The sequence below is a fragment of the Rattus norvegicus genome, chromosome 3 (genome assembly GCF_021556685.1).
Source record: "Rattus norvegicus strain SHRSP/BbbUtx chromosome 3, alternate assembly SHRSP_T2T, whole genome shotgun sequence".
NCBI classification, from domain to species: Eukaryota; Metazoa; Chordata; class Mammalia; order Rodentia; family Muridae; genus Rattus; species Rattus norvegicus.
Window position 1 is genome coordinate 16,413,556 of NC_141536.1, and position 26,869 is coordinate 16,440,424.

The window sequence follows — 26,869 nt, forward strand, 5'->3', positions numbered from 1 at the left end:
TTTACTGTCATCCTTCAGTCACTACAGCAGGGTGTGCTCCAGAATCCCCAGGGAACAGCAGAATCCAAAGATGCTCAAGTGACATGAACGGAGTGTTTGTATGTCACCTACACATGTCCTCCTGTATACCGACGTCATCTCCATAGTACTTATACCATCTGATACACAATTACTGTAATATTTAGCAAATATTCACAGAGCCATACTGTTGGCACACATGTACTTCTTTTCAGTGGACACAGGAGGAATATATTTTTAAATTAATTACTGATCTATTTCATATTTATGAGTGTTTTGCTTGGATATCTGTCTGTGTACCAAGTGCCTACACAGACCAGAAGAGGGAGTTGGCTCCTGTGGGAATGGAGTTACAGATGGTTGTGACAGGAACTGAACCAAAGTCCTCTGGAAGGGCAGCAAGTACTCCCAACTGCTGAGCTGTCTCTGCAGACTTGAGGAAGACTGGTAGTGTCTCAGCCGTAATAAAACTAACAAGGAGGAAAGCAAAGAAACCCACAGAATTCCAACACTGCGGCACACCTACCTACGAGCGACGCTGCGAACTCCATTAGGCTTCCACTGAGAGTTCAATTAATCTCCTTTCAGCAACAGATAAACTGGTTTCTTATTGAAACAGCTTGGGTGAGTTATGTGGGTAAGGGAACCAGGCCTACACATAAGTACAGCAATGTGACTAAAGTATGGCTGTGCTTCTCCCCATGGCGCACTTACCTGTCTGTCAGAAGCAGCTTGACACTGAGGGCTGGAAGGCGGACAGAATCTCCATTCCTTGTCTTTAGTGTTTTTAAAACATCACTTAAGCTTTAAATTCTCACATTAAATTATGCAAATATGCAGATTTTATAAATGGCTTCTCTGAAGGTGACCATTTGGCCATGACGACAGATAAGGCCCTGGAGGCACAGGTGCCCTGCATCCCAGAAATGACAGCCCCGTGGGGTCCCTCACCTGTGATACTGTGATGCTGCATTTCTTGGCCAGCTCCTCTTTGGCTTCTTCACTGGGGTAGGGGTTGCTGAGGTGTGAGTAAAAATATTCATTCAAGATTTCTGTAGCCTGTTTACTGAAGTTACGCCTTTTCCGTCTACGAGAAAAGCAGGGAGGAAACAGTGAGTCGCAAGTATAATCAGCATCAGCCAAAGGGACAATTAATTAGGGCCAGATAAAAGAAAGTGGGCGTCCACTATTTCTCTATGAGAGCTGTGTGAGACTTCAGGAAGCCTCTGACATGGCCCAGCCCTGTCTAAGGTATTGCACCACTAAGAAAGGTCTAAGAATGTGGAGCTTAGTTCATCCCCTTCTTCATCCAAAAAAGGTTTATCCGAAACTGAATATATTCTAGGTGTTACATAGAGATATACAAGGAGGGAAACACATGCTCTAGAGAACTTACAGGCACCCACAGGTCAGCAAGAGGTAGAAAGACATTAAATAAAAGCACAGGCTGGGGGATTTAGCTCAGTGGTAGAGTGCTTGCCTAGCAAGTGCAAGGCCCTGGGTTCGGTCCCCAGCTCCGGAAAAAAAAAAGAAAAAGAAAAAGAAAAGCACAGGCTGGGATGGGTTGGTGCACATCTTTAATTTCAACACACAGGAGGCAGAGGCAACATATCTCTGTGAGTTTGAAGCTAACCTGATCTACATAATGTGTTCCAGACCAGCCAAGGCTATATAGTCTAAACATGTCTAAATTCCCTTTTCCCCCCAAACTCCTCAGAAATTAGTAGGTTTGCAGCACAACCATACAAAGTGTCATGAAAAAAAGTGTGAGGTGAAATGACAGTGTGTAACAGGGACAAAGGACACAAGCTACAGACTCAGGAAAGACCTCCTTGAAGAAATCAATACACGATCTAATAATGTATAGGAGTTAGATAAAGAGAAGAGGTGGATGACCCTGAGATACAAAACAACTTGGTTAGTTTAAAGGGCTTGAAGAGGCTGGAACTCAGAAAAAGTTAAGGAAAGCAGGAGATGATCTGAAGGAAAGGCAGGCTTCGGTCAGAGAGGCTGTGCACGTTACAAGTGGACACGACTTTTAGTCTCAGTGCAACAGGAAGCTGTTGAGGCTTTATGTTTTCCTGTTTTTCAAAAATTATTTTACATTTGCTTATTTAATGTGTGCATACATGTGTATGTGTATGCATGGTGTACGTATGGAGGCATTCGTGTGGTGTTCAGAAGACAGCTTGTGGGAGTCGGTTCTATCCTTCCACCAAGTAGGCTCCAGGACTCGAATTTAGGCCGTCAAGCTCCATATCAAGAATTTTAACCCACGGGGCCCTCTCACTGGCCCCACTTCTCATATATTTTTGATTTTTCTTTTTTAAGACAGGGTCTCATTATACATAATGCCTTGACTGGCCTAGAGTTTTCTATGTAGACCTGGTTGGTTTCAAACTCAGAGATCTGCATGCCTCTGATCCTAAATGCTAAGACTATAGGCTTGTGCCAGGTTCCATGTTTTTTTTTTTTTTTCCGGGGCTGGGGACCGAACCCAGGACCTTGTGCTTCCTAGGTAAGCGCTCTACCACTGAGCCAAATCCCCAACCCCAGGTTCCATGTTTTTAATGGTCATTTGAACATGGAAGACAGTTGGAAGAGGGCACAAAAGGAAATGCAGAGACTACTGAAGATCTGGCATCACAGGTCAAGTTGGAGGTGATGGTAAGATGGTACACAGTGAAAGCCACAGAAATAAGATTCAAGATCCACTCAGAAGGCAGATGCCATAGGAACTGTGCAAGAATGGGAGGGGGAGATAATAAACATCAAGAAAGATTTATGAAATTTCCCCTTTAGGCAACTGCCTGGACTTCAGTACAAGTTCCTCACAAAGGAACCAATAGAAGAATATATTTTACTGTTTTAGCTAGAGCGGTGTGTGTGTGTGTGTGTGTGTGTGTGTGTGTGTGTGTGTGTGTGTGAAATATCAGAAAACCAAATATTTATTAACAACCTATTCTGAGTAACAGAAACATTGCTTATACTTGGTGGTTATTATTTCTGTTTTGAAGAATTCCAGCTTGAAAATGAACATCTGTCAGATTTCACTTTAGATTAGCTACTCCGTGACTGGAAAACGCCTTCCCTAGATAATTCTCTCAGCACTTGCTTCCAAATCATCTTAATGACTTTCTCAACTGTGATATCCTGCACTTGGGAAAGTGAGTGTATGTGTGTCCGGGCCTGCTGTTACCACGATATCACTAACATGGCAGGTTGGGTACAACCTGGCCAGTACAGCACTCAGTCAATGAATGTAGGTTGATCAAAGCATCACAGGTTCCTGTCCTGATGTTTTTCAATTTTAGTAACTTCAGGAAGTTAAACCATTGCATTCTAGGCGAGATTAAAATGAAAAGGATTTGAAAATAAAATGGGTAGAGGAAGAGGAATAAGAAGAAGAGTGGATGAGAAACCCACAAAGAAGAATGATTCCTATTTTGCAGAAATCACATGTGGCCCGAAAATAAAGGCATAACACTGAGGTCTGACCTCCAGAGGCACCCCCTGCTGAGTAGAATGAGGTGAGCAGGGTGGGAAAGGTCTAGACTTGATACTGAGCATGTCAAATTGAAGGCACTCTATCGAGAACACACAGGAATGACCTACACATAAAAACCCACTTTTGCAGCTGATGTGGAAACTCAAAGACCTGCTGTGCCAGGGCCTCTGTTAGAAGACAGCAATGACCGGACACTGAATGATGGTTATCTTTGATACCTAGCTGTCTGCTCTAATCTTCCTCAGACCCCCAAGTTAGCCATTCCACTCAATTCTACTGCACGGCTACAACAGGGAGCCCAGCGAGAAGGCCAGGGTTCATGGGAGTAAATGACAGGCAGGCATTTGGGCAATGGGAACAGTAAAGGAAGGAATGGAAGGAAATCTCTAGAAAGTAAAGTGACTCAAACAGATTACAATGCAATGTAGACTTGGCTCTGCATGAATTACAGCATGGGAAAAGCAGACACACGAGTTTGTTCCTGAATGTTTTACACTGACTGCTTACACTCTTGTCTAATTATCAAGAAAACATGAACATGGTCTTCTGGAAAGGCAGGCACACTGAGCAAGGGCTTGCCTGTCTGGATAGGTGTGTAGGCCTCGGCACAACAAGCCTGCCTCTTGGCACAGAGGGGTCACTTAGAGCCCAACACAAACAAAAGACTGAAGTTTAGGGTCTGCATTCACTGGAGGCATGGGACATGCTTATTTATTCTCTAGGAAAGCATTCCTACAACTCCTTGGTTTTCCTGTCCCAGGGTGCCACACTTTAAATGGCTATGCCTTCGGTGGTATGTGTGTCCCAGCACCACCACTGGGATTGGGGATTGGGGAGCAGGTTTGAGTGGGGATATATTCTGCTCCCTGATCTGCCATCTTCTCATTCTAGCTCTGCTCATTCAAGGCCATAACATACTTACTCTTTGTGGAAGAAAAAGAAACCATTTAGGTATCTGTGTTATAAATGCAGTTATATAAAAACTAAATGTGCTTGCAGACAATGATGGGAAAGCATTCACAGGGAAGAACAGAAAGTGTTAGCCCAGAGTCCCTGCAGATGTGCATTCTAAATATCTTTGTTTTTTTTTTAATTATTATTATGAGCTCAAATTTGATAAAACAAATTAAACGTTGCTTCGAGATGCCACATCCCAAACTCTGATATCAGCTATTAAAAGTATCAGAAGAAGTAATCATTTAAATGACCAGAATACTTTATATGAAATTCTCAAAAAATAAAAAATTATTAAATCAAACAAACAAACACCATAGTGGATAGGGCTGGAGACGGTTCAGCAGTTAGTCAGCAGCACTTGCTGCTGGCTCAGAGGACACAGTTCAGTTTCCAGCATCCGTCAGCCTCACAATCTTCCAGAACTTCACTCCAGAGGACCTGACACCCTCTTCTGGGCGCCACAGAGACTGCATGCATAGGAAAGCACCCGCCCCGGACACCTGAAGACCCAGTTCTCAGCACAAATGGGACTTATTAGTCCTAGACAGGCAACAGGCAGGGAATGAGAGGCAGGGACAGGAGACAGAGGATGAGGGAAGGGAACAAGGGAGAGCAAGCAGGGGTATTTGTTCCAGAGGACAAAGGTCTGCCTCTGGACAGAGGAGACACGCATGACCTATAGGAAGATGGCAGTTATAAGGGTAAAGAGGAAAAGCCCCATGTTAGGATGAGGGGATTAATTTTAATTGGGCATGTTAATTAGGTGAGTCAATGAGGGCATTTGATTGCTGGACTTCAACATTTGATAGGTGGAACTTGGTAATCAGTTTCAAGGGGGAGGAAGAAGCCATATAAGGAAACAGACCTTGGTGACTAGCATTAAGAGTGCAATCTAGGGTTGGGGATTTAGCTCAGTGGTAGAGCGCTTGCCTAGCAAGCACAAGGCCCTGGGTTCGGTCCCCAGCCCCGAAAAAAAAAAAAAAAAAAAAAAAAAGAAGAGTGAAATCTAACAGTTTTAGCAAGGCAGGGAATAAGAAAGAAAGGCAAGGCCTGTCAGAGTCATGTTTACAAGCTGACTAGAGGCCCTTCTTCATGTATACTGCATGCATGTGTGCGCACACACATGGGCACACACGCATACACACAAATAAATACATAAATCCTTTAAAAATGAAAATATATGCCCAAATGTACAAACCACATTCAGACGTATGCATATGTACGTACTAAAAAATAAAAGTAAAAATCTTTTAAATCAGTCCTTTTTAAGATTTAAAGTTTATAAGAACTTTATTGTGCTAATGAAAGTGAACTTTTATTATGATTTAAAAGACACCCTTTTTTGAAAATAGTAGGGCAAGTCACAGTCACTTATGGAAAAAAGTCACATTTTCAAATATAACTGTGTCGCATTTTTCCCTTGATATATTTCTAATAAAGTATCTTTAAAATAAAAAGTAGGCATTCATGTGTCCCTTCAATCAATTAGGTTTTCTAATTGATGACATATAAAGAAGACCCTCGCTGTCATTTGAACTTTCAATGACTGGCCTACAGGAGGACTGGGGGCGGGGCATGTCATGTCATGAAAAACTGCTGGAAAATGGAGTAAAAAAACCATTCGTTTCTGAGAAGTAATCCATAGAAAACAATTGAAAGGTCAAAAGATCAAGTATAGAATAGTTTCCCTCTCTGTTGCGTTCTCTTTCACGGGATTTACCATCCTATTGCAATCACTGTGTCATCAAACAGGATACTATTCAACTGTATGCATTTACCTGCTCGTATCCATTTCCTCCAGTGAATGCAAGCTAAACTGACGTTGACTTGTCTACGTCAACCGTTACATCCCACAGCAAAGTGAGTAGTTGGAGAAGAAAGAAAGAAAGGGTTGGGGATCAAGCTATAAGCAAACTAGGGAAAATAATTAAAATGATAAAACATAAGCTAATGGGTCCCGGAGTGATGGTGCAAGCCTTTAATGCCAGCACTGTGAGACAGAGGCAGGCAGATCTCTGTGAGTTTGAGGCCACCCTGGTCTACAAAGAAAGTTCCAGGCAGCCAGGGCCTCACAGAGATCCTGTCTCAAAACAAACAGATGAAAAGACATTAGAACAGTCGCAATGCTTTTCTATTAGACCAAAATGTTGAAATCTTTTATCCCTCTTTCTCTTCTAGTTTATGTATTTTCCAAACTTAGTGCAATGATCTTGGTATTTTCAAACTAGAAATAATAGTAAACCGTAAAAACTGTGAAGTGTGGTGCCATCTGCCTGTAATCCCAATGCCTGTGGAGTCTGAAGCAACTGAGATTCTATTTCAAACTAAGCACTTTTATAGGGGCTCAGGGTGTAGCTCACTGGAACAAAGCTTGCCTGTCACGTATAAGTCCGTGTTCGATCCTCAGTACAAAACAAAAAATTCAACACTAAAGATCTTCACAACAACAAAGAACAGGCAAGAGTGTACTGTACTCCCCAAACCAACAGGCTACCATAGCTTAAGCAAGCATCAGAGCACCACAGTGGTTGGTACTAAGGGTAAGATGATAAAAATGAGCTGTGGGGACTGAGCCTGGGGACAGACAGGCCTGTGCAAGGGGCGCGTTAGCTTATGTACAAAAGGATCAACGGGAACCACTAGTCTTAAGAGAGGGAAGCAAAAAGCTAGTACAAAAGACACCAAAAGAACCAAACAAACAAAAACATTGAGAGTCTTGGTGACCAGTTCAGCAGGGCCAGGGGCTCCAGAATTTTGCTTAATTAGAAAACAGTATAAAGTTAGGAGGAGAAGTCTGCTTGAATCTTACACAGGTCTGGCAGACCCTTAGTTTTCTAGCTGAAACAATGCCTCACATATTTGTGTTAATGTTATGGGATCTATATGAAAATGATGGCTTCTGTCAAAATCTAAGAAGAGAAGAAAACAAGAAAAAAGAGAAATTCTTTTCCAAAGCTGGACTGACCTGTGGCTTGAGAAATGCCCCAGAGGCATCTTCACAGTCAGTCTGGACTAAGTCCTTGACAGCTCTTCGTGACATTCCGTAGGTCACCATAGACAATTAACTACCACATCCCGTCCGTTAACTCACACCACACGGGGGACACTAGCAGGCTTTCTCACTTGGCCTGACAGAGACCAGTGTTTTATGGTAATGTGATCAATCAAGCAGAGCCGCGTCTCTAGACTATCACTGTCTCGGGTGTTTTCAGACAGTAGACATAAGCAGAGTAAATGTTCAATTCTTAGAGGGGTTGGAGAGATGGCTCAGCAGTTGAGAGCAAAATACCTGGTTCCCAGTTCTTAGCGCTCAGAGGGTGGCTCACAACAGTCCTCAGCACCAGTTCCAGAGGACCTGATGCCTTCCTCTGACTGTCATGAGCTCTTGCACACACTGGTACACAGGACATACATGCAGGCAGAACACCCCACACGGAGAAAGTAAAAATAATCTTTAAAAAATTATTTAAAGCAAACCTTTATTAGTTTCATTTAAAAAACAAAAACGACAGAAATAAAAGCCAACACTGCTCTGGAGTCAGAAAGGAAAGGATGTAGTGAGTTCCAAAGCCTCTGGAACCCACTTCTCAGAGTCGCTCAGTCGGCAGCTACCTAGCTATACAAGGAAAGGCGGCACCGACACACAGGCTCCATGACGTGCATCACCTGTCTATTCACAGAAAGGAGGTCATATAGCCAAAGTAATGGAGACTTTAAGACAGTTTCTCTGGAAACAACCTAGGAGGGGTGAAGGGAAAAAGCCAAGCAAACAGTTCACGGCTTCACATACCTGGCATCAAGGAACCTTGATCTTAAAATCATGACTGCTTCACACGTGCTCTGCTTGAGCTGCATTTGGATGGAGCTAAACTTCCTGTGGATGATGCCCACCATCCTTTCGATCTCTTTCGGGGAAATGGGACGTGTTCTACTCTGTTCTCGGAGAAGGTTCATCACGTGTGTTGTGAATTCATTACATGCCTGTAACGGGAAAACATCACTCCTGAGGAAACTGAAACTTTGTATTATCACACCCAGACACTTGCCCATCTAAATTCCTACCTCACTCACAATGGCCAGCAGCACTCCGCAGTGAGCAGGAAGAGTGTGAACTAAGAGGCTGAGGAGGTACTGGTTACAACAGCAAGATTTCTGAAACTGAATGGCCAGACATGCAAGGGAGCAGACCCTGACCCCCTTCCCACCCGGTCCTGCTCCGCTTACAGATGTTTCCCACTGGAATGCACTGGTGGCCAGCTCCTATCAAGTGCATGCTCATGGCTAATACTAAATGCCTTCTCTTTTCTCCAGGGCGCTGTGTTTACTCAACAAATGTTTGCTGCAGCATCATGAAGTTAAAACCCTTCCTGAGCTGCCAAGAACATGGAAATGAGGAAGCGCTGGCCTTCAGAAATGATGCAATATTGTTTACCACATAAACCAGTGTAAAGGCCAATGGAAGGATGGTTAAGGAGTGTTCTGCTGATTCCAAAGGAGTAGTGCCACCCTGAAGCTTTGTGAGGGAAGTGATGCTTTTGCTCTAAAGAGTGGAGGCGTTTTTACAGGTAAGACTGGTCAGGAGATCGCAAGCATAGCATCCTAGTGATTTGACAAGTCGAGCTTAGAGGGGCAGAGGCAGGGGGAACGGAAGGAGAAAGAAGGGATTCCTGTTTTGCTTTGCTTTGTTTTGTAAATCTTCTAGCACAGTGGTCCCAGCCTAAGTAAGCACACAGCTTTCTAAAGCAAGCATTCTAAGAACATGAGTCTGTATCCACTCTGCAGCACCCCCCCACTCCCAAACAAATCAGTTCTTCAGGGGAAAGGCAAAGGAGACCAAGAATTGAAGCTGAGTCTGAAACGTTTTAACTGGCAACCCTCAGAGACCATCTTGTTCAGCTGGCCAACTGTAGTGCACATTCAGTGCTGTGTGAGTGGCTCTGCACTGAATCCAATGCTTCCTCTGTGGATAAGCGGCAGTCTGCACTCTGAATAAAGAGCACCTGGCATCTTGAGGCCGTAGGAAAACACATCCTGAAGCTGTGATAATGTCCACCTCCCTCAGCACTGCTCACTCGAGCACTGTTACTGAACTGAAGAGCTAACCTTGCCATTTATCTTGCTCCCATTCATTTGAAGCATTTTCCAAATGTTTTAAATTGTGAGAACTTGTTCCTTGTGAGTGGTGGTTGAGTTACAGGGTTCCTCAGAGTGAAGTTGTACAAAACACAATGCAGACAGCCAATAAACACCTACAGGCTGTTAGGCTTTTGTACTGCTTCTAAGAGTGAGAGTAAGACTGGTCAGTGTCCATGAAACTAGCACCCTGCACCATAATCAAAGGCAACTCAACTGCAGCCTGGGAGAGGTTAGGAGAAGACTTCGGAAGTTAGACAGCTTCTCCTGAAACTGTATGTACTTGTGTATTTCTGAGAGGACTCTGTGAGTTTCGTTTGCTTCCTTTTAAGAATCAAAGATAGTCTACAAATTTTAAAAGACCGCTAGTTATTGTCAGAAATTTCTAATAAATAGTAAAATACTAAGGAATTCTATAGATTAAAAACAGTTCTTCGGCTGGGCATGGTAGTGCATGCCTTTAATTTCAGCATTCAGAGGAAGCAGTGGCAGCTAGATCTCTATGAGTCTGAAGTGGCCTGATCTACAAAGTGAATCCCAAGCTGGACTGGGTTACAAAGCAAGATACTGCCTCAAAAAGAAATTAAAAAAAAAAACAAATAAGTTTTTCTATCTTTAAGAAAATGAAACTTTTTAAAAGTAAATTTAAGATTTCCCTGCTATATTATCAACCTAGATTTACACCTAGCTGAAAGCAAGTGGCCATGTGGCCAAGAAAGACATGTATATATTTTTCCTGTACTTTCCCTAAGGAGATGCTTATAATGTTTCTAAATTGTATAATATGACAACCTCAGCCTCTAGTTTTCTCATAAGTAAAATGAAAAACGTTGAACTGTTTCTCACAGGATTAGCAAATTCTATAGTTCCATAGAATGTTAACAGATGGTCCAAAGGTACAGTATGTTTGGAAAGTGATGAGCTAACTGAAGCTGTGAAATATATTTTTGCAGGGCTCCTGGGTGTTTCTATGCCGACATATGTGCACACTAAATCCCCAAGGACAGCCTTTCTAACTTTACTCATAATTGGCCACAAGACTTCGTATCTTGGGAACAGTGCCTCCCCATAAAACAGAGTGAGTCACAAAGGTTTTTATTTTTTATAAGCCAACATTTAAAAAACTGGGTAAAATTAACTTTAATGATATATCTTATTCAAAAAATTCATGAATAACATTTCAATATATAACCAATGCTTGAAAACTGTTACTGAGGTATTTCATATCCTTTTCTGGATTCTCTCGATCTCAACTTGGACTAGCCTAACTTCACTAGGACTGCGACTAGCGGCTCCTGACTGAGCGTGGAACTGCACAGTACCAGACCATTTTGTGGACCAATGGGCTTGGTAATCCTTGACTCATCAGACAGACAGACAGACAGACAACAAACAAAAAACAACCACACTGTCACATAAACACATATGTCAGTCTCATTCAGGACCATTCTTGGTCAAATTACAGATGGTCTATCTCATTACATCTCAGCCTTCAAGCAGGTCTAATACTCCATGACAAAGGACAAGTACATAAGAAGCACTTCTGCATATCGAAAGGTGACTAACTCAAGAAAACTCATTGTAAGGGTAAAATCAGAATTTGATCACTTTCACTTTCCCCCAGAATGCTATTTTGATTTGAAAACAAATAAGTCATTATTGTTTAGAGTTGGATATTTGGTAAATGTTTTCTCAAAAATGAGCCAAGTCAACCCATCACGTAGAACTAAACAGTTTGCAGAATCTGTATCAATGATAGAATGTTAGCTTTCAAATGAAAATTTGGATTTCTGAAAACCTGTGACCGGTAGTTCCCCTGGAGACTTTCTGATATTCCGTGTTGACATTAGGCGGTCTATTTTCATAGTGTATAATACTGATGTGTATTATGTGTAATATATACATTATTACACAAGATATCCCAATCCAGTGAGCTAATGCTTCCAAAACAATCAGTGCACTATACTACAAAAGCATGCATAGGGAGAAGAATCTATTCAAACTACAGATTAGACTAACGGATTCCCAAGGAACAGAGAATGTGTTCAGTCATACAGTTTCAGATTACCACCTGTCATGTTTTGGTGTATAAAAGAGGATATCCACAATTTTCTGAAAAGGCCACTGATATCTAGCTATCTCTTCTCTCTTCCAATGTGTAAGCCCAGAAATCCCTTACAAACTTCAACTGTATGACAACTGATTGACTGGGGGAGTGAGTGCGTGAATAAAGCTCATCTCTCTCATGCCTAAGATTAGTGTCTGCAAACGGTTCTGCAATATTCTTCTCACAAATGTTTGAAGGGGGTTTGTTGTTGATGGCTTTTCTTTTTTTAAGTCATGGTCTCACTATCTCACCCTGGCATACCTGGAACTTCCTAAACCAGGCTGGCCTCAGACACAGAGACCCACATGCCCCTTGCTTCCAAATATTGGGATTAAAGCTATAGGTCATCACCACGCCCAGCTGAAGGTTTTTTTTTTTTTAAATACAGTAAAATTTTAAAAATTAGGCTAACCTGTAATAGCTTGCTGTTAATTCTCCAAATGATTAATGAAAACTTCAGATTTCCTATTATGATAAATGCTGACAGAATCTACCGAGCAAAAGCTTCGGGGGGTGGGGCCTCAGAAGTTTTAAGAGTCCTGCAAACGCAAACTGAGAACTGTTTGACTGGAGAATAAAGAGAGCTCTAATGCTCTCACTGCACTCTGCGAATTTCTGTAAACCTACTTATACCTTATGGTTGCAGGGTATATGTCACTGTAAGTAATTCAAGGCATTATGAGAATGACTCTTGAAATATTAGCTCTCTTTGTTTTTGCCTGATTTTACGCTCTCCAGGATGAATATTTTCTTTGTGGTTCCTAATGGGCATCTAGAGGCTCACAGGAAAAAAAGGAAAAGGTTAAAAGAAAAAAAATTGCATTTAAAAACTCATAATTTCTGAAAACATTTGCTGAACGTCTCACAACTTATTAAACGGAGCCATGTATGAATGAAAACGCTGATGAGCAGCTTGGCACTAGCCCAGCACTCGGAACTCAGAGCTTTCCTTTAAGCCAGTAGTTCATACATGATTAATTAGAACATCTCATTTATGTGTGTGCACTTTAGCTCATTACTCTAAGTAAAATTCGTTAAGTATTTACATTTAGATAATTAAAATCTGGGTACACCCTTAAGAAAGATGCATACACTTTAGACAAAGTGATATTTTTCCTCTACACCACCGAAAGTAAATTACAGCCTCATTTTCAGCATCATCTGAACTGGTTTCCGAGGAAAGCTCAGCAGTGCCTCATCACCCACTCTGTAAAAAGGTGAACTTTCTTAAAAACATAGAGCAGAGTGGCTGCTCCCAGGACTACCGAGCTGTTTGGAAAGTCCACCCAAACAGATGCCGGTCCCAATGCTCACACTGCACTCGCACGGCAGGACGTCCGGCACCTCCCGTATCCAAGACAACATCGCTAACACAGACACTTTTCATCAACTTAGGTTGCCAAGTGGAATTATCAGCTAAAAACTTGCTAGTAAATATTTGTAATATAAATGCAAATTTACCTTGATTAACTAGAATATTAAAGAAAAGGAGGAACCCTTTTTTCTTTCAATTCATCCACTAAACTAGGATGAGTTCTGTGTTTTAAGCATACACTATACTGATGCAATTTGCATAAATCATGAAAAGTTTCATCTGCTAAAATATCTTAATCAATCTTCTTTGTAAGTTCTTTCCCTCACCATTTAGCCCTTTCTCCTTAGAAAAACAGAAACCAACTGATAGTCTAGAATTTAAAATATTTACATTCTAAATAATGCTCTAGTGATATATTTTAGCTAGCAAAACTGCCTCCTTGACATCCAAATATATTTGGTTCATATACAAAACTAAAATTTTCAGAGGTTCTTAAAAGTTTTTGATGGGCTTTTTTCAATTGAAAAATGCTTTTCTCTTCTTTTAAATTCATATAATTAATGCCAAACTGTAAAATCAGATAAAACAAAAAATTGTTAGTTTGGTGATCAGTTCTAAAAACTGACTCAGTCTTTGCAACTATCTACCTAAGACTAATATTAGCAACAATTCATATGACTCTCATTCTGAAACCTACTTCTGATGGAAAGAATAACTCTCTCTAAGGAGGATGCCCTGTCTGGTGTGATTTGCATGCTTATAGTCCTGGTTACTTCCAAGCAGAAGATTCACTGAACCGGGGAATTTTTGCCCAGCCTCAAAAGCACAGTGAGACCCCATTACAAATGGCAGTTACCCTAAAATCTGACTTCAACTATTCATTTTCTAAATTCTTTGATCACCTCATATGACTTACTCTAATGTTAAAGATTTTCATATTCCTTGAGTGCTTATTAAATCTACAAATTCTTATATGAGGATAAAAGTTAACATTAAAAGATCTTGCATAAGCCAGCTGGAGTGAAATCAATATACAGCCAACCAACCAGTAACTTACTTAGAGAAAGAGAGAGGGATATGCAAATATTCCTTCCAAGCAAGAAAAACCTTGGCATGATAGCTAATGAATGGGTAAAACTTGGCTGCATGTGCTGGCATATGCCTGTAATCTCAGCTGCTCAGAAGGCTGAGGCCAGAGGATCACAAGTTCAAGGCCAGCCTGCGTGACTCAGCTAGACCCTGTCTTGATACAAAGCACACCTGAGGTCTTAAAAGCCAGACACTTGGGGTTGGGGATTTGGCTCAGTGGTAGAGCGCTTACCTAGGAAGCGCAAGGCCCTGGGTTCGGTCCCCAGCTCCGAAAAAAAGAAAAAACCAGAGAGAAAACCATACACTGGCCACTCTGCAGAACAAAGCGTCAAGTATTAAATTACTCCTCACACTGGTAATTCCCCAGATTTCTGATCAGTAAGAAAGACACTTCCCCTGAAGCAATAGATGAAAGAGCCTGGCTAGAGAGACTGAAATATAAAATTCACACCAGCTAGTGCCCTCCGTTTATCTACCTAGCTATTAGAAGAGGCAAAATGGAGCGAAGCATTTGTGTAACACAGACATACATCAGCATCTTTCTTGCCAGGACCATAAATTGAACCTAGGATCACATACATGCTGAAGGGATCCTTCCCTGAGCTACAGCCTCCAGTGGTAACATCAGCATTTTTAACCTGATAAAATAAAACTTCTTTACAAGCAAAGGTGATTTTCGCCAGCAGATTTAAGTATATAATGTAGGGATACTCCAAAACCACAAACATAGCCTTTACTTTGCCTTAAATTCTTCTACCCTCCATTCCCCAGGAGTCCCGAGTTCTTTGTAGCCTTTTGCTATTGTAAACAGTACCAGGATTTGAGTGCAAGCAGAGTTACGTCTGGTTCTAGTGCTTTAGTGGATTTGGGATGAATTCAAGGAGCAGGTTTCTAGACGCTTAAGAAAGGTTGGGAACCTTACAATATTTTTGCCTTCAGCAAAAATGTATTTCAATATAATTATAGTAGATAGCTTTCAATGTGTCATCTCTATTATAGCAGCTGTAAATTACAGCATGAATTGCCTGTATACAAGCATTTCTTCTGCTGCAAGCAGAGTGGGAGAGTCGCATCAGGCATGATATATCTTTTCCTCTTCAACTGAGGACAAACACTGAGGTCAAATCTCATTTGCAAAGCCAGTGTGTTCATTTTCTTTTGGTAGCAAGGTAGAGAAACCAAGAAAGCACAGCTCATCTGAGAGCTTCGGTTCTTAAAAACAAGTCTCATTAGCGCCCATGGCTTATGTTCATTCAGAATCCATCTATTCTAACATCTGGACCTCTAATCATGGGTACATACTTGAAAATTACAGTAAAGGCATTTTCTAAGAACTGGAGCTGATCAAGAAGATGAAGGCTTGTCTCTCAACAAAAAGAAAGCAATAAACTCAAGATGAAGTATTGCAAGGTGTTTGCTGAAAGCCTTGAAAAACTATCATATCCCAGCTAGTTGTCAGGTCAACGGGACCAAAGTAGAATGGTATTGTTTCCTGTTGGAGGATGGCAAAATTAAAAAAAAAAAACCTCACTGTAAACACATAACCAGTATGTAATATTTCAAAAACATTTATAACTGAAGTTGGATGATTATTCTAAAAATATCATTAAATTTCCAAATCTATGAAACAGAGATGTATGATCAAAGAACATTTTCTGGAGGGGAAAGAATAGAATTCTGCAGACAATCCATCCCTAGTATGTAACGCTGAACCTTGTCGCTTAGACGTGATTTTCAACTCTATAGCTTGCTCAGCTGTGACTGTGGCTGTGCTTGTAACTTGTAAGGTTCTTTAATTTACTGCAGTGGTGATGTTTGTTAATTTTATGGCAGTCTAAATCTGAGCAGGCTTCAGATACATTTTCATTACAGCTTCACTGCAAAACACAGCAGAGTAAACACCGCTTAAGATTCTGGCCTAGCTTATTTCTTTGGGACTCACTGAATCTGCCTTGATGCACAAGTCCTTCCTAGCTCCTGATAAACATCCTGTCATTTGGCATTCCCATGATCACTTGTAAGAAGAAAATATGATTTTTGGAAAGTCTTTAAGATACTTGTTTTCACCTGTTTTTGTTCCCATTTCAAACAAAAACCAACACGGCTGCTCCTTGGCTGCCTGACTAGGGTGGCCTGCACTACTTTCCAGGCCTTCGTGTGACAACAAAACACGATGGACAAGGATGGCCTCTGATCAGAAACTAATCTGATGCCTGATTCTGACACTGACGTGTGACACTGGACAATTAACTCATCTAGAAAATGGAAGTACAATGCGATCTATTTTAGAGATGCTCTTCCTTCCCCTCACTTAACTCTAGCCATTCAAGTAACCAAAACCCCTTGTTCTGTGTCCAAACAAGGGAAATCCTTCCTACAGCGCTGGCACAGACACTGTGCTAAAGCTGTGCAAAGACCGTGCAAGAGGTGAGACACCACTCCTTCATCTGTAACAGCTGAGCCTACAGGACAGCGTGTGCAAACTACAGTCCTGCTAAGTCTATGAAACTCATCATAATCTGTGTGTTCACAGTGCTGCGCAGACTCCACATGTCTACAGGTGTCCTTCTGATATGTTAAAAATGAGGAAGGAAATATACACTGAAATATTTATGAACCCACTAACTATATCCAGAAATATAATCCATTATAACATTTAAATTTTATATTTCTCAATTTTCTATTTAATTCAAATACAATCTATTAGTCTATGTAGAACTTGTATATAATGTGCATTTTTAAGGCAAAATGTGCACGTGCACACACACCCTAGTGAGCTGATTCTGGTGTAAGCTGACACTGAAGTTACTGAAGTCTCTTGGAAGATTGTGAGGACATTTCTCAGACAAGAATACTTGAGGCCTTGCTCTCCATTGATGCCAGCTTCACCCAGTTTCTAACAGGGCCATCTGGGTGAAGTAGTGAGTCTGGTGCAAAGCCAGAGTACTGTGACAGGGACAGTCAGGACCGACCAGAACAGTGATGCCATTTGGCCCCAATATACCCATTTTCTATGCAAGCTGACTGGTGGCAGTTGCCTGGTAAATATGCATAGATCTATTTAGCATAAAGTTATACAATTAGGATCATACTACAAATTAGAACCATTTTCTACTGTTTATGCTCAGGGCAACCTTTCAACCATGAGTTATTTTGTTTATTCTCAATTATTCACGTCAACTCAGAAAACTGGATTTTTGTATACACATGCACAATAATTTTTCCAAAGTTCTTATCTGAACATTCTCTTCCAAGATGTATGCTTGCAAATGAAACATACTTTTGAATACCAGAAAGTCCTGCCCAAAAAACTAGAAAATTTTGTAGTGTTAATTTGCATTTCATTTTAATATTATACATTATATGTATCTTTCTACTCTTCCTTAAAATGCTCACCTCTGGGATAAAGATGTAACATTTGTTTAATACCATCATTCTCAAAATGTAAGAAAAGGCAAGGGTAGGGGGCCAACATATATAATTGAACTGTTCAGAGAACTGTGATAAATCAGTACTAAAACTAAAGAGTGGTTTCCAGGGATCAATAGAGTAGGAGTGAAGAGGGGAGAGAGGGAGGGGAAGGTGGAGGGAGTGGAGGGGGAGAGAGACACAGAGAGAGAACACGCAACAAGGATTGTTAGGCAGTGGACATGCTCTCGGGTGCTTTAAGCTTATACTTCTCTCCAAGAGCACAGACTGAGACCAAGAGAGCTGCATATCAGAATGTGGACCCTGGGTGCTGCTGTGTCAGTGCTGGTTCATGAGCTGTGTCAAACAGACCTCTAGCAGGCAGGGTTGCTAAGTAAGCCGTGCATATGTGGGAGCAGGGGAGACATCTCTGAATGAGACAATACTGCCGTGATCCTAAAACTGCTCTTAGACTTCACCTCTCTACCCCACAAACACACACAGAGTTCCTACTAACGTATATGAGCAGTATGTATAACTGCCATTTAGTATTTATGGGTGAAATTATATTAAAAAGTGAAGGGGAGAGACAGTTAAGATTGGCAGGACACTGATTGCTCACCTAGGCAACAACTATGGTGTCACCTGCATGAAGTGCTGTTGTTTTCTGTGAGGTAGTGGTCTAGCTTTGCTGTTCAGGCTAGGCTTAAATTCCTGGTCCAGAAGCAATTGTCTTGCCTCAGCCTCCCCAGGAGCTGAGACTAGAGATAGGCAACTGCACCAGCTTATTGTTTTGACCCCTGAATATGGCAACTTTTCAGGATTCAACCTAACTGACCTCTTTACTTTTGTATATGTTCAAAAGTTAACATTATAATGGGTCTTCTAAAGTCCTTTCAATTGAGAATCCAGGTTCAGTGAGAGGTCCTGCATCTAAGGATTTTTATCTTTAAATCGCCAACGTAAACATATTGAGATTCGACTACTCACATCTTACCACGGTACACTGACTCCAGAAACCATTTATTTAGAGTTAAATTGGCAGTGTCTTTCTGTTGTTGGCACATAGCATAACATAGCTTAAACTCAAAGATACTTGAGGCTCAATGAAGTATGGCTAATAGGTTTGCTGAGATTTTTAATCTTATTCTTTGTGATCAGGGATTTAGCACACAAGGCCTGGTCTGCCCTGTCCTGTTACAATCACAATTAAGCAGGAGGCCTCATCCTCAGATGATCCAGAAACTCCTTCCACATAGCCTAACACAGTTCATACAACTAATTCCTAGGAGGATCCTAGAACTCAGTGTACAAGATCAAAAGCTCACAAAACAAGGATGCTTCCCTTTTTGCAAGTGTTTAAGGCTTATGAACAAAGCCAGTGCCTAGGTCCAATTCTACAGAGCTCTTCAGGGAATCAAGTGAGAGGTTAGCAAGAAGGAAGGGCTTACAGGTGTGGTAGTTAGGTATGAACGTGAGGAAGGAGGGAAACCGAGACAAAGGGATAGAAGGTTAGTTTTGCCCCCAAAGCTCAAACCATCTTCATTCCATGGCTCCCACAGCTCCCTTGGTTCTGTACACACCATCTTTGCCTGCTTTAGACTGTGTTAGCACCTACCCCTTACGGCCCTCGGGATTGGTTAGTACGGTCTAGTAGAAGAGCAATAGAGGGTTTGTGCAGGACTGAGAGTGGCGGCTGCTGACCTGTTCATATTTCTCCAGTTCTGTGTGATAGATTTGTCTGATCTGGGTCAATTTGGCTCTGTAATCTGAGTGTTCAATAGAGTTATCTGAAGAACCTCCAGAGGCTGCCGCGGCTGCAGCTGCTGCCGCCGATCCCCCACCTTTCTCAGGACCTGAAACCCCTTCTGCCAAAAGCATATTGTCCAGTCTCATTAGCTGGGGGTCGGGAGGGTCTTCCTCCTGGGCTCCTCTGATGCTGAGACCTTCAAGGAAAGAGAAAGACAGAAGAAGCGAGAGACAGAGGACAAACAGTGTGAGTATTTTGTTTATTTGAGAAAATGATCAAACAACATCAGTGCACTACAATTCATGCTGAGAGCTTCATCGCTCACATTTGGTAAACAAGCTTGACTATGAGAATTGTTTTCAAAACACATCTACATGCATCCTAGGACTCCTACTACACCCCTTCAGATGTAACTCCAACTTGGACTCTTTAAAAGAGGTAAACCTGACTTAGAATATTCTGATTATCTAAATTTCAGATTTAAATGATATATGCATAAAGTAGGAAAGAGTTCCTAAAAAGCAGGAAATCATGCAGAGACATACAATTATCAAAGTGTGCTTAATCTGTCTCTGTACAGTCAGAGAAACAGAATTGAAAATTCACATAAAGTAGTTTTAATTTACAAGCTGTTTTAAAAATTGGGAAATAGTCAGGACTAGACGGCTTTCTATCACACAACCTGAAAAACAAGATACATTCAATACGAAGTGATTAGCTAGACTTGAATACATATTAAAACAGCATTGCTAGGCACATGCCAGCGGACTGCCCAAAGACACTGAATACGGTTTAAAATGTGCCACTGACACAGCAATGGAGCACTGGGCACAGTAGCCTCACTCTCACTCTGCTTTTAAATCAAGACCCTCCAAGTGACGCAGTCAGCAGCCTCTTCTGAGTACCAGAGATCACAGCTGACAATTCATAGGTTTAATCAGGTCACACAGGCTTTCTGCCAACATGTTTTCAACAACACAGAAGACGAAGTTTTAAAATAATTATCATGGTATAAAAAGCACTGGAGTCATGACAGCTCAAAATCAGCATTTTCATTAATGTGTAACACAATCTAAACTATCCCAGCCCAATTAACCTCTGTAAATCTGTTCGAGGCAGGTTCCCTGCACTAGTTACAAGCCATGGGGAGGGGAGCTGGCATCTTACATGCTTGCATTTGGATTCTGCCTCTTGCTCGTGTGCCTGTTGTTTATCCACAGTAGCATACACTCTGTGTCTGGTGTAACTTACATGACAGTAACATCTATAAGCTGCCAAGTATTCAACTGATCACCAGCTCTGAGATTTCATATGCTAACCTGCATGTACCATCAATTCTTTTACGAACAGACTTCATCCTCAGACACTCTGAATTATACTCACAGCATGACAGAGTTCTTGGTTGCCTTAGCTCAAATACACACTGTGATTTCCTCCCCCCAAACATTTTAAAGCTGTCACTTTTACTTAAAAATAATTTCAACTGAATAATACAACTAAGTCACCATAATTTAAAAATATATCAGTTGCCTGTTCAGAGACAAATAGGATCTGAAAATTATAACATTTGAAGGGAATAAATTCATTTAGGGAAGCCAAAAGTTAGAAACTCTTTAAGCTAAAATCTCTAGGAACATGTTACTGCTGATAGTAAGACAACCATGTATTTGCTAGTTGCTGGGGTACTAGAAAGAACTGGTATTCTAGAACCATTCCATATTGGCTAATTTGTGTTTTCTACTTGGTATCTTTCTTTCCTTCCTTCTCAAACTCTAAAATGTTTCAAGTCTTAAGGCCTTCTGACTAGGACCCACTCCTGGCTTACACACCTTGCTCTCCATGCCCTGGTGTGAATGAGCTCACTGAGTGACTTCCTCTTGCACTTCCAACTCTATTTAATGTTAAATCAAGTTAGGCTCTTTTTTTCCATCTGTTTTAAGTCAATTTTTGCTCACTTTTTTGGGTGTGTGTGTGTGTGTGTGTGTGTGTGTGGTGTGTGTGTGTGTTTATTCCTCCTTCTTTTTTTAGATAATTATATGTCTTCTGAAAAGAGGAGAAACATCTGTGTTGTTGAGTGATAGGGTCTCGATATAAGACATGCCCCTGCCTCTTCCTTCTGAGGTTGGGATTACCTAGAGGCATGAGCTGCTCTACCTGGCTGCAAATGTGTATATTTTTAAAACTATGACTTCAAGTTTTTGTAAGCTTTCTAATTTCCCCTTTTCCTCATGGCATGTGGTAAGGTCCTTTAGCCAGAGCCAAAATTATTACACTTCTTTGAAGTCCCTGCACAGTGTGGCAGACAGGAATAGATGCTCACTGACCAATACGCCAGGGAAACAGACCATGAGGGATAGGAAAAGTCATCAGGACTACAAAAGGCATAAAGTGACTAGGTACCTGTGGTGGTCTAATAACACTTAATATGGTATATGGACCACCACCCTGTGCTAAGAGGCTCGGTAGCAATTGACACAAGGAAATGTCGGAATAGTGCTAATACTGTCTTATGATGCTTGTTTTCTAAAACCATAAATAAACCAACATGTGCCTGCCTCAAGAACAAGAAAACTGTCTTAACGAAATTCTTCTGTATTTACTTTCTAAATGATGTGCATCAAATCCCATGAGAAAAATCGTTTCCTAACAGAAACTTCATACCCTGTCAATAAAAAGCACTGAAAAGCATTGTGCAATTAGGCAGCATTGAGAAGGCTGTTTATCAATAATGAAGTTATTTTCAAAACTACAGTTTGAAAAGTGAACATATTTTCCCTATTAAGGAAAGGAACACGTATGGGATGCCTAAATAGTAATACCTGGTTCATAAAGTTCCTCTCACTTCAATACTTGTGTTTGTTTTTTTACCTAAGTCTTTATTGATTTCTCAGCCTTCCTACCCCCCCATCACTACCACTAGGCTCTCGAACCTCCCTAGGGCACACATGGCTTCCAGTCACAACTTCCACTCCTCTGGGCACCTATAATCATTTTTAGGAACCTAGATTTGTGAAGGCCAGAATGAATCAGCCCATGACATCAAAAGGTCCTGGTAACTTCCCACTGAAACTTGGTGAAATGACAATTAAAAATTTAAATTCAAATTGTGTCTATTCTGGAATAGGTTTATAAAGTTATACATCAAGGCTTTTGGTTATCACAGCATATTAATAAGTTTTGTTTTGTTAGAGGCAAAAACAAAACAAAAACTCAAAACTCCATTTACAGTCTACTTATAGCCATGCCATTCATTTTGGTATCCACATGATCCAGACAAATCAGACAAACACAGTCAAACATTGTTTAACAATGAACTTGGCTTTGTTATAAGCCCACAGTTTTTGCATATCTTTCAGCAAATCCTAATTAGCTGTCTTTCAACACACTGTGCACCTGCCCCACAGATAATGGGAGAGAGCATCTGCATAGACAACTGCATCTGAGGGCAATAAATAAATTACGGGTCAAAATTATTATAAAGCTTTCTCCAAATACACACACACCCTTCACAATGCTAAGCTGCAGATGTGGAAAGTACCCACAGCCCACTCAAATGGTATGATTACGGGGCTGCTTCAGTTCAATAATCTGACTGTAATTCAGGCATTTTCAACATCTCATTAAGAGTTCATTAATATATAGGCGAGCTTTTGAATTATAAATAAGCAGATTAGGAATGTGCATTGGCTGAATCGTGCAGCACTAGCCGCCAGCAGCACAACACTATCCACAACAAGGCTTGACTTAAGAGGAGAAGGTGCAAACTTGGGTCACTAAGCTTTGTGGCTCTCTCTTTTCAAGAACCAAAGCCACTGGGCTAGAGTAAGCTCTGTCTGTCCAGGACCAGAGTGGCTTCAGATCACAGCGACTGCAGATATATTGTCATTTGCATGTCAGGAATCAAACTAAGGTCCAGCCATCCACAATTTTAAAACGGAGGAATTTTAAAAGTGAGGAACCCATTTTGTTGGTAGAGTAGGTTATTTGTCAAGAATGAAACATTACTGTAGAAACGGGTTTCCTCCCCAGTACGTGGACTATAAAGCAAGACTAACCACACACAAAGCTTGGCCCATAGGGTCTCTGTGGTTTTTTTTGTGACACACGTATTTTTGGTTCGTTTGCCTCCCATGCCACAGATGTAGCTCAGAGGACAGTAGTTTAGCCGAATAATGTAAACAGAGCCAGATCAGACATCTTCAACCAGACTTGAATTGTTGAGGCTTTAAAACAAGTAACAATTCTAGCATTTCCAGCTGGTCTTGTAATTTTGCACAGATTTCATTTTGTGTCTGTTATGTAATAAGCAGGACTGTGGTCAGAAGTTATGAACCTAGCTAATGACATTAGCAACTCCATTTTAAAAATTCAAGCCAGCTACTATTTGAGAAATCAGCCAAGTTATGAAGATTAATATAAACACACTTCTCTTTTCCTACCTAAACATGGGAACAAACAAACAACAACAACAACAACAAAAACAAACAAAAACCCTGCCTGAAACCTGTAAAAAAAAAGCTGTTAGGGTATGACAACGAGGTCCTAGAGACAGAATGACGTTGCCGGCTAATTATTGTATGAGTCCATTTGAAACCATTATTTTTTTTGTTCAAACTGTCATATAACCTGGAAACAAAGGTATTGACAAACTGTATACCACTGGATGTGGGAGTTGTGAGATTATAGAAGAAGGTGAGAGGCTGTGGTTCTCAGGAGAAACAGTGGGTAGACTGGAGACAGAACTAAGGGGACCAAGCCCTTAAATGTGGACCCTTAAATGAAGAGAAAACGGAAAGGCAAAGAGAGGAGAACTAAGAGGGAAAGAGCGGGAAGGAGAGGTGGGAAGGAGACGAGTAAAGAAAAAGAATAAAAGAGGAAAAGAAAAGGCACTAGGGGAGGAGCGAGGTGAGCAGCATCAGCATTTCCTGAGTCTCATAAAGGAAGGGCAGGCTCACACTCTTTCAACACAAAGTCAGCTAATTCTTAAAATACTGTGAACGAATGACAGAGAATCCAGCTACCTAGCTCAACCCTTGGCCCCAGTGCCCATCCCACGCCCGCTCCAAACCAACCGCCTTTTAAGTCCATGTTAGTGTCTAATTCACTGAATATGGCAGTCATATTACAAGCTAATGTCACTTCCACTCCTGTTTAAGGTGGCTGTGTGGTGTGTGCACGTTTTTCATGTCAGGTATATTAAATATAACACGGCAATGCACTGCACATTTCCACGCCAACCTAGTTGTCACTTTCGCTTGACTCATTCTCTATTGAGGAAAAATGCAGCACTGGGAATTTACAAGGCTTTTCAGTTAAATGGACATAAATCACAGGTTTCATTCAAACCGAATAATCACTGGCCATAAAGAGCTACTTGTCTCTTACCATATATTACAGTGAAGTTCCTGTGAGCAATAATGCAGCCATTCATGGCAAAGAAAAACAGAGCGAGACATTAAGAACTGACATGTAATCCTGTTAGGGCCCTGACGTGGAGAGTGTGGCTGACATTTTTATCATATATGTCCATTTCTATTTGGAAAATCAGAGGAATAAAAATGATTACTTCACTGCCCAAATCTACCTTCCTAAAACAGCCCACTGAGGTTTGTTTACATGCTGGGAAACTGCTTACTAGAAATTCATAAATCTAAGATTTTGAAGCATTTCCCCTGATGGTTAAATTGAAGATATGACTAGAAAGATTCCCCATAATGCTTCTCCACACCTCCATTTCCTTCACTTTCAACACATAAACTGTCAGTCTGTTGCTTTATTACATTTCTCCTTCATTATAAAGCTGTTGGCAGAATGCCTGTCTCTAACACACAGCACTGATAACTTTCCTCTGTGCACTGGCTGCAGAGCCATCTCACTCACGAAAGCCAGCAAGTAATGACCTTTATTAGAGGTTCGATGGAGAGCGGCTAGATGCCATAATGACATTATTAGTATCTCGGTCTGTACAGGTACTAGACTCCTGGGCAGAACCTAGTTGTTATTTTCCTGCAGTTGCACAGACACACTTTAAATGAGGGGAGGGAAACCATTTAAAGGCATTTCTTGAATCACAAGCGTTTTTCATTGCCTGGGAACTCCCAAGGCTATGACTGGTTTCTGCATGCTCCCAGCAAGGCAAATGGCAGCACAGAGGACAGGTGGGAATCTCTTGTCCCTGACCACACCACCAATCCCAGACATACCACATGCTCAGATTAATTTACCAGCAACAAAAGAGTATTTTACACAAGAGCTAACCCTGCACTAACGATAAGCATTTTACTATTTGGAACCATCGAAGGTATCGGCCTCACTACCAAACTGCAGGGTAATTCATTCACTTGAAAGCCTTTTTTTGTTCTGCAGGAAAAGAGTCTGTACACCCTCCATTTCATTACACTTTCTCTTTAACCTTCAAGCTTACTTTAACCAAATGTTTACAGAAAAAGCTGAGACTACTGTTCGCTGGCAAAGGCAAATTTTGAGGACTTTCCTCTTGCCAATTAGATCTTGCCTCAAGAGACAAGAAAAAGGAGTGAGCCTTGTGACTGTGAAGCGAGGAGCAGCCGAGATGAAGGAGCAGATGGACTGTACAATAAAGATGCAGAAAGGAGAGTTACATTTTTAAGGCACTTTTTTGTTAAATGGAGCTGCATCTTGTTGGAGGCTTGATATATAAGCACTGTCAGCTACAGAAGAAGAGAACAGGGGCCAGGGCAAGATATGAAGTGTGCTGTGCCTGCATGAGACAGTGAGAAAGGATGAGGAGGAAACAGGCCGTGTTTCTCACGCGTATTAGCAACCAGGGTTACCTGTGTTCTGCTCTTAAAGGAAACTATTACGCATGATAGAGAAGAGAAAGGGCCATTTTCTTTTTATCTAAAAGAAAAGATGTTCAAGCAAAAATCTTCTCTATAGAGAACATTTTTAAGGTTGGTAAATATGACAACTAAATTCTAAAAGGGAGAAAACAGTATTATTTAAAGAGAAAGCAAAGTGCTTCAGAGCCCAGGTATGTCTACAAGGGAGGCAGAATTACAATAATGGTGTGCTTTAATGCCCATAGGTCTTTGTGGCTGGCTGCTCTGTGGTCACCAGTGATCTAATGATCTAATGTGTCAATGTGCCTTTTAAAGTTGCCACATGTTTGAGGTGTCCTGACCAGAAAATGTTAGAGCCCACATTTGGACGGCTCTCAAAACAAATTAGTCCTTGTGTACTCTGCATTACAAGCACCAGCTTACACAGGCAGGGACTGCGAGCTTCCCCTCTGCAGCCCCACACTCTGCTTCCTTGCCTTTTCTCCCAACAGAATGAGGTCACCATGGCACTTTCATTTCCTGTCTTGTCAGTTAAGATCACTGCCGTGCTGTGAGCAGGATAACATTACTCTGTGGAGCGGCCCCCTCTAACATAGAGGGCATCCTGTGCCGATTCAAGGCTGTATCCCTGAACGCTCTAATGTTTGCAAGACCACATCTTCCAGACTCAGGGAAGTTCGTCCCAGACTCAGTTCACAATTCTAAATATTTCTGCCTCAAAAATCCTGTCCCTTTGTTGCTCATGTAGACAGCTTTTACTTCC

The 26,869-nt window shown here is 41.3% G+C and overlaps 1 protein-coding gene across 3 annotated transcripts in view; it reads right to left on the reverse strand.

The window, feature by feature from the left end:
• Pbx3 (PBX homeobox 3) overlaps positions 1-26,869 on the reverse strand; it is a 194,440-nt gene that overhangs the window by 28,161 nt on the left and 139,410 nt on the right. For 2 of the 3 annotated variants that reach the window (XM_087652726.1, NM_001107834.1), the window contains 3 exon segments: positions 19,240-19,481; positions 8,274-8,464; positions 970-1,105 (listed from right to left, as the gene is read on the reverse strand). In XM_087652726.1, coding sequence (XP_087508852.1) covers positions 970-1,105; positions 8,274-8,464; positions 19,240-19,481 — 569 coding nt within the window. 3 annotated transcript variants of the gene reach the window in all.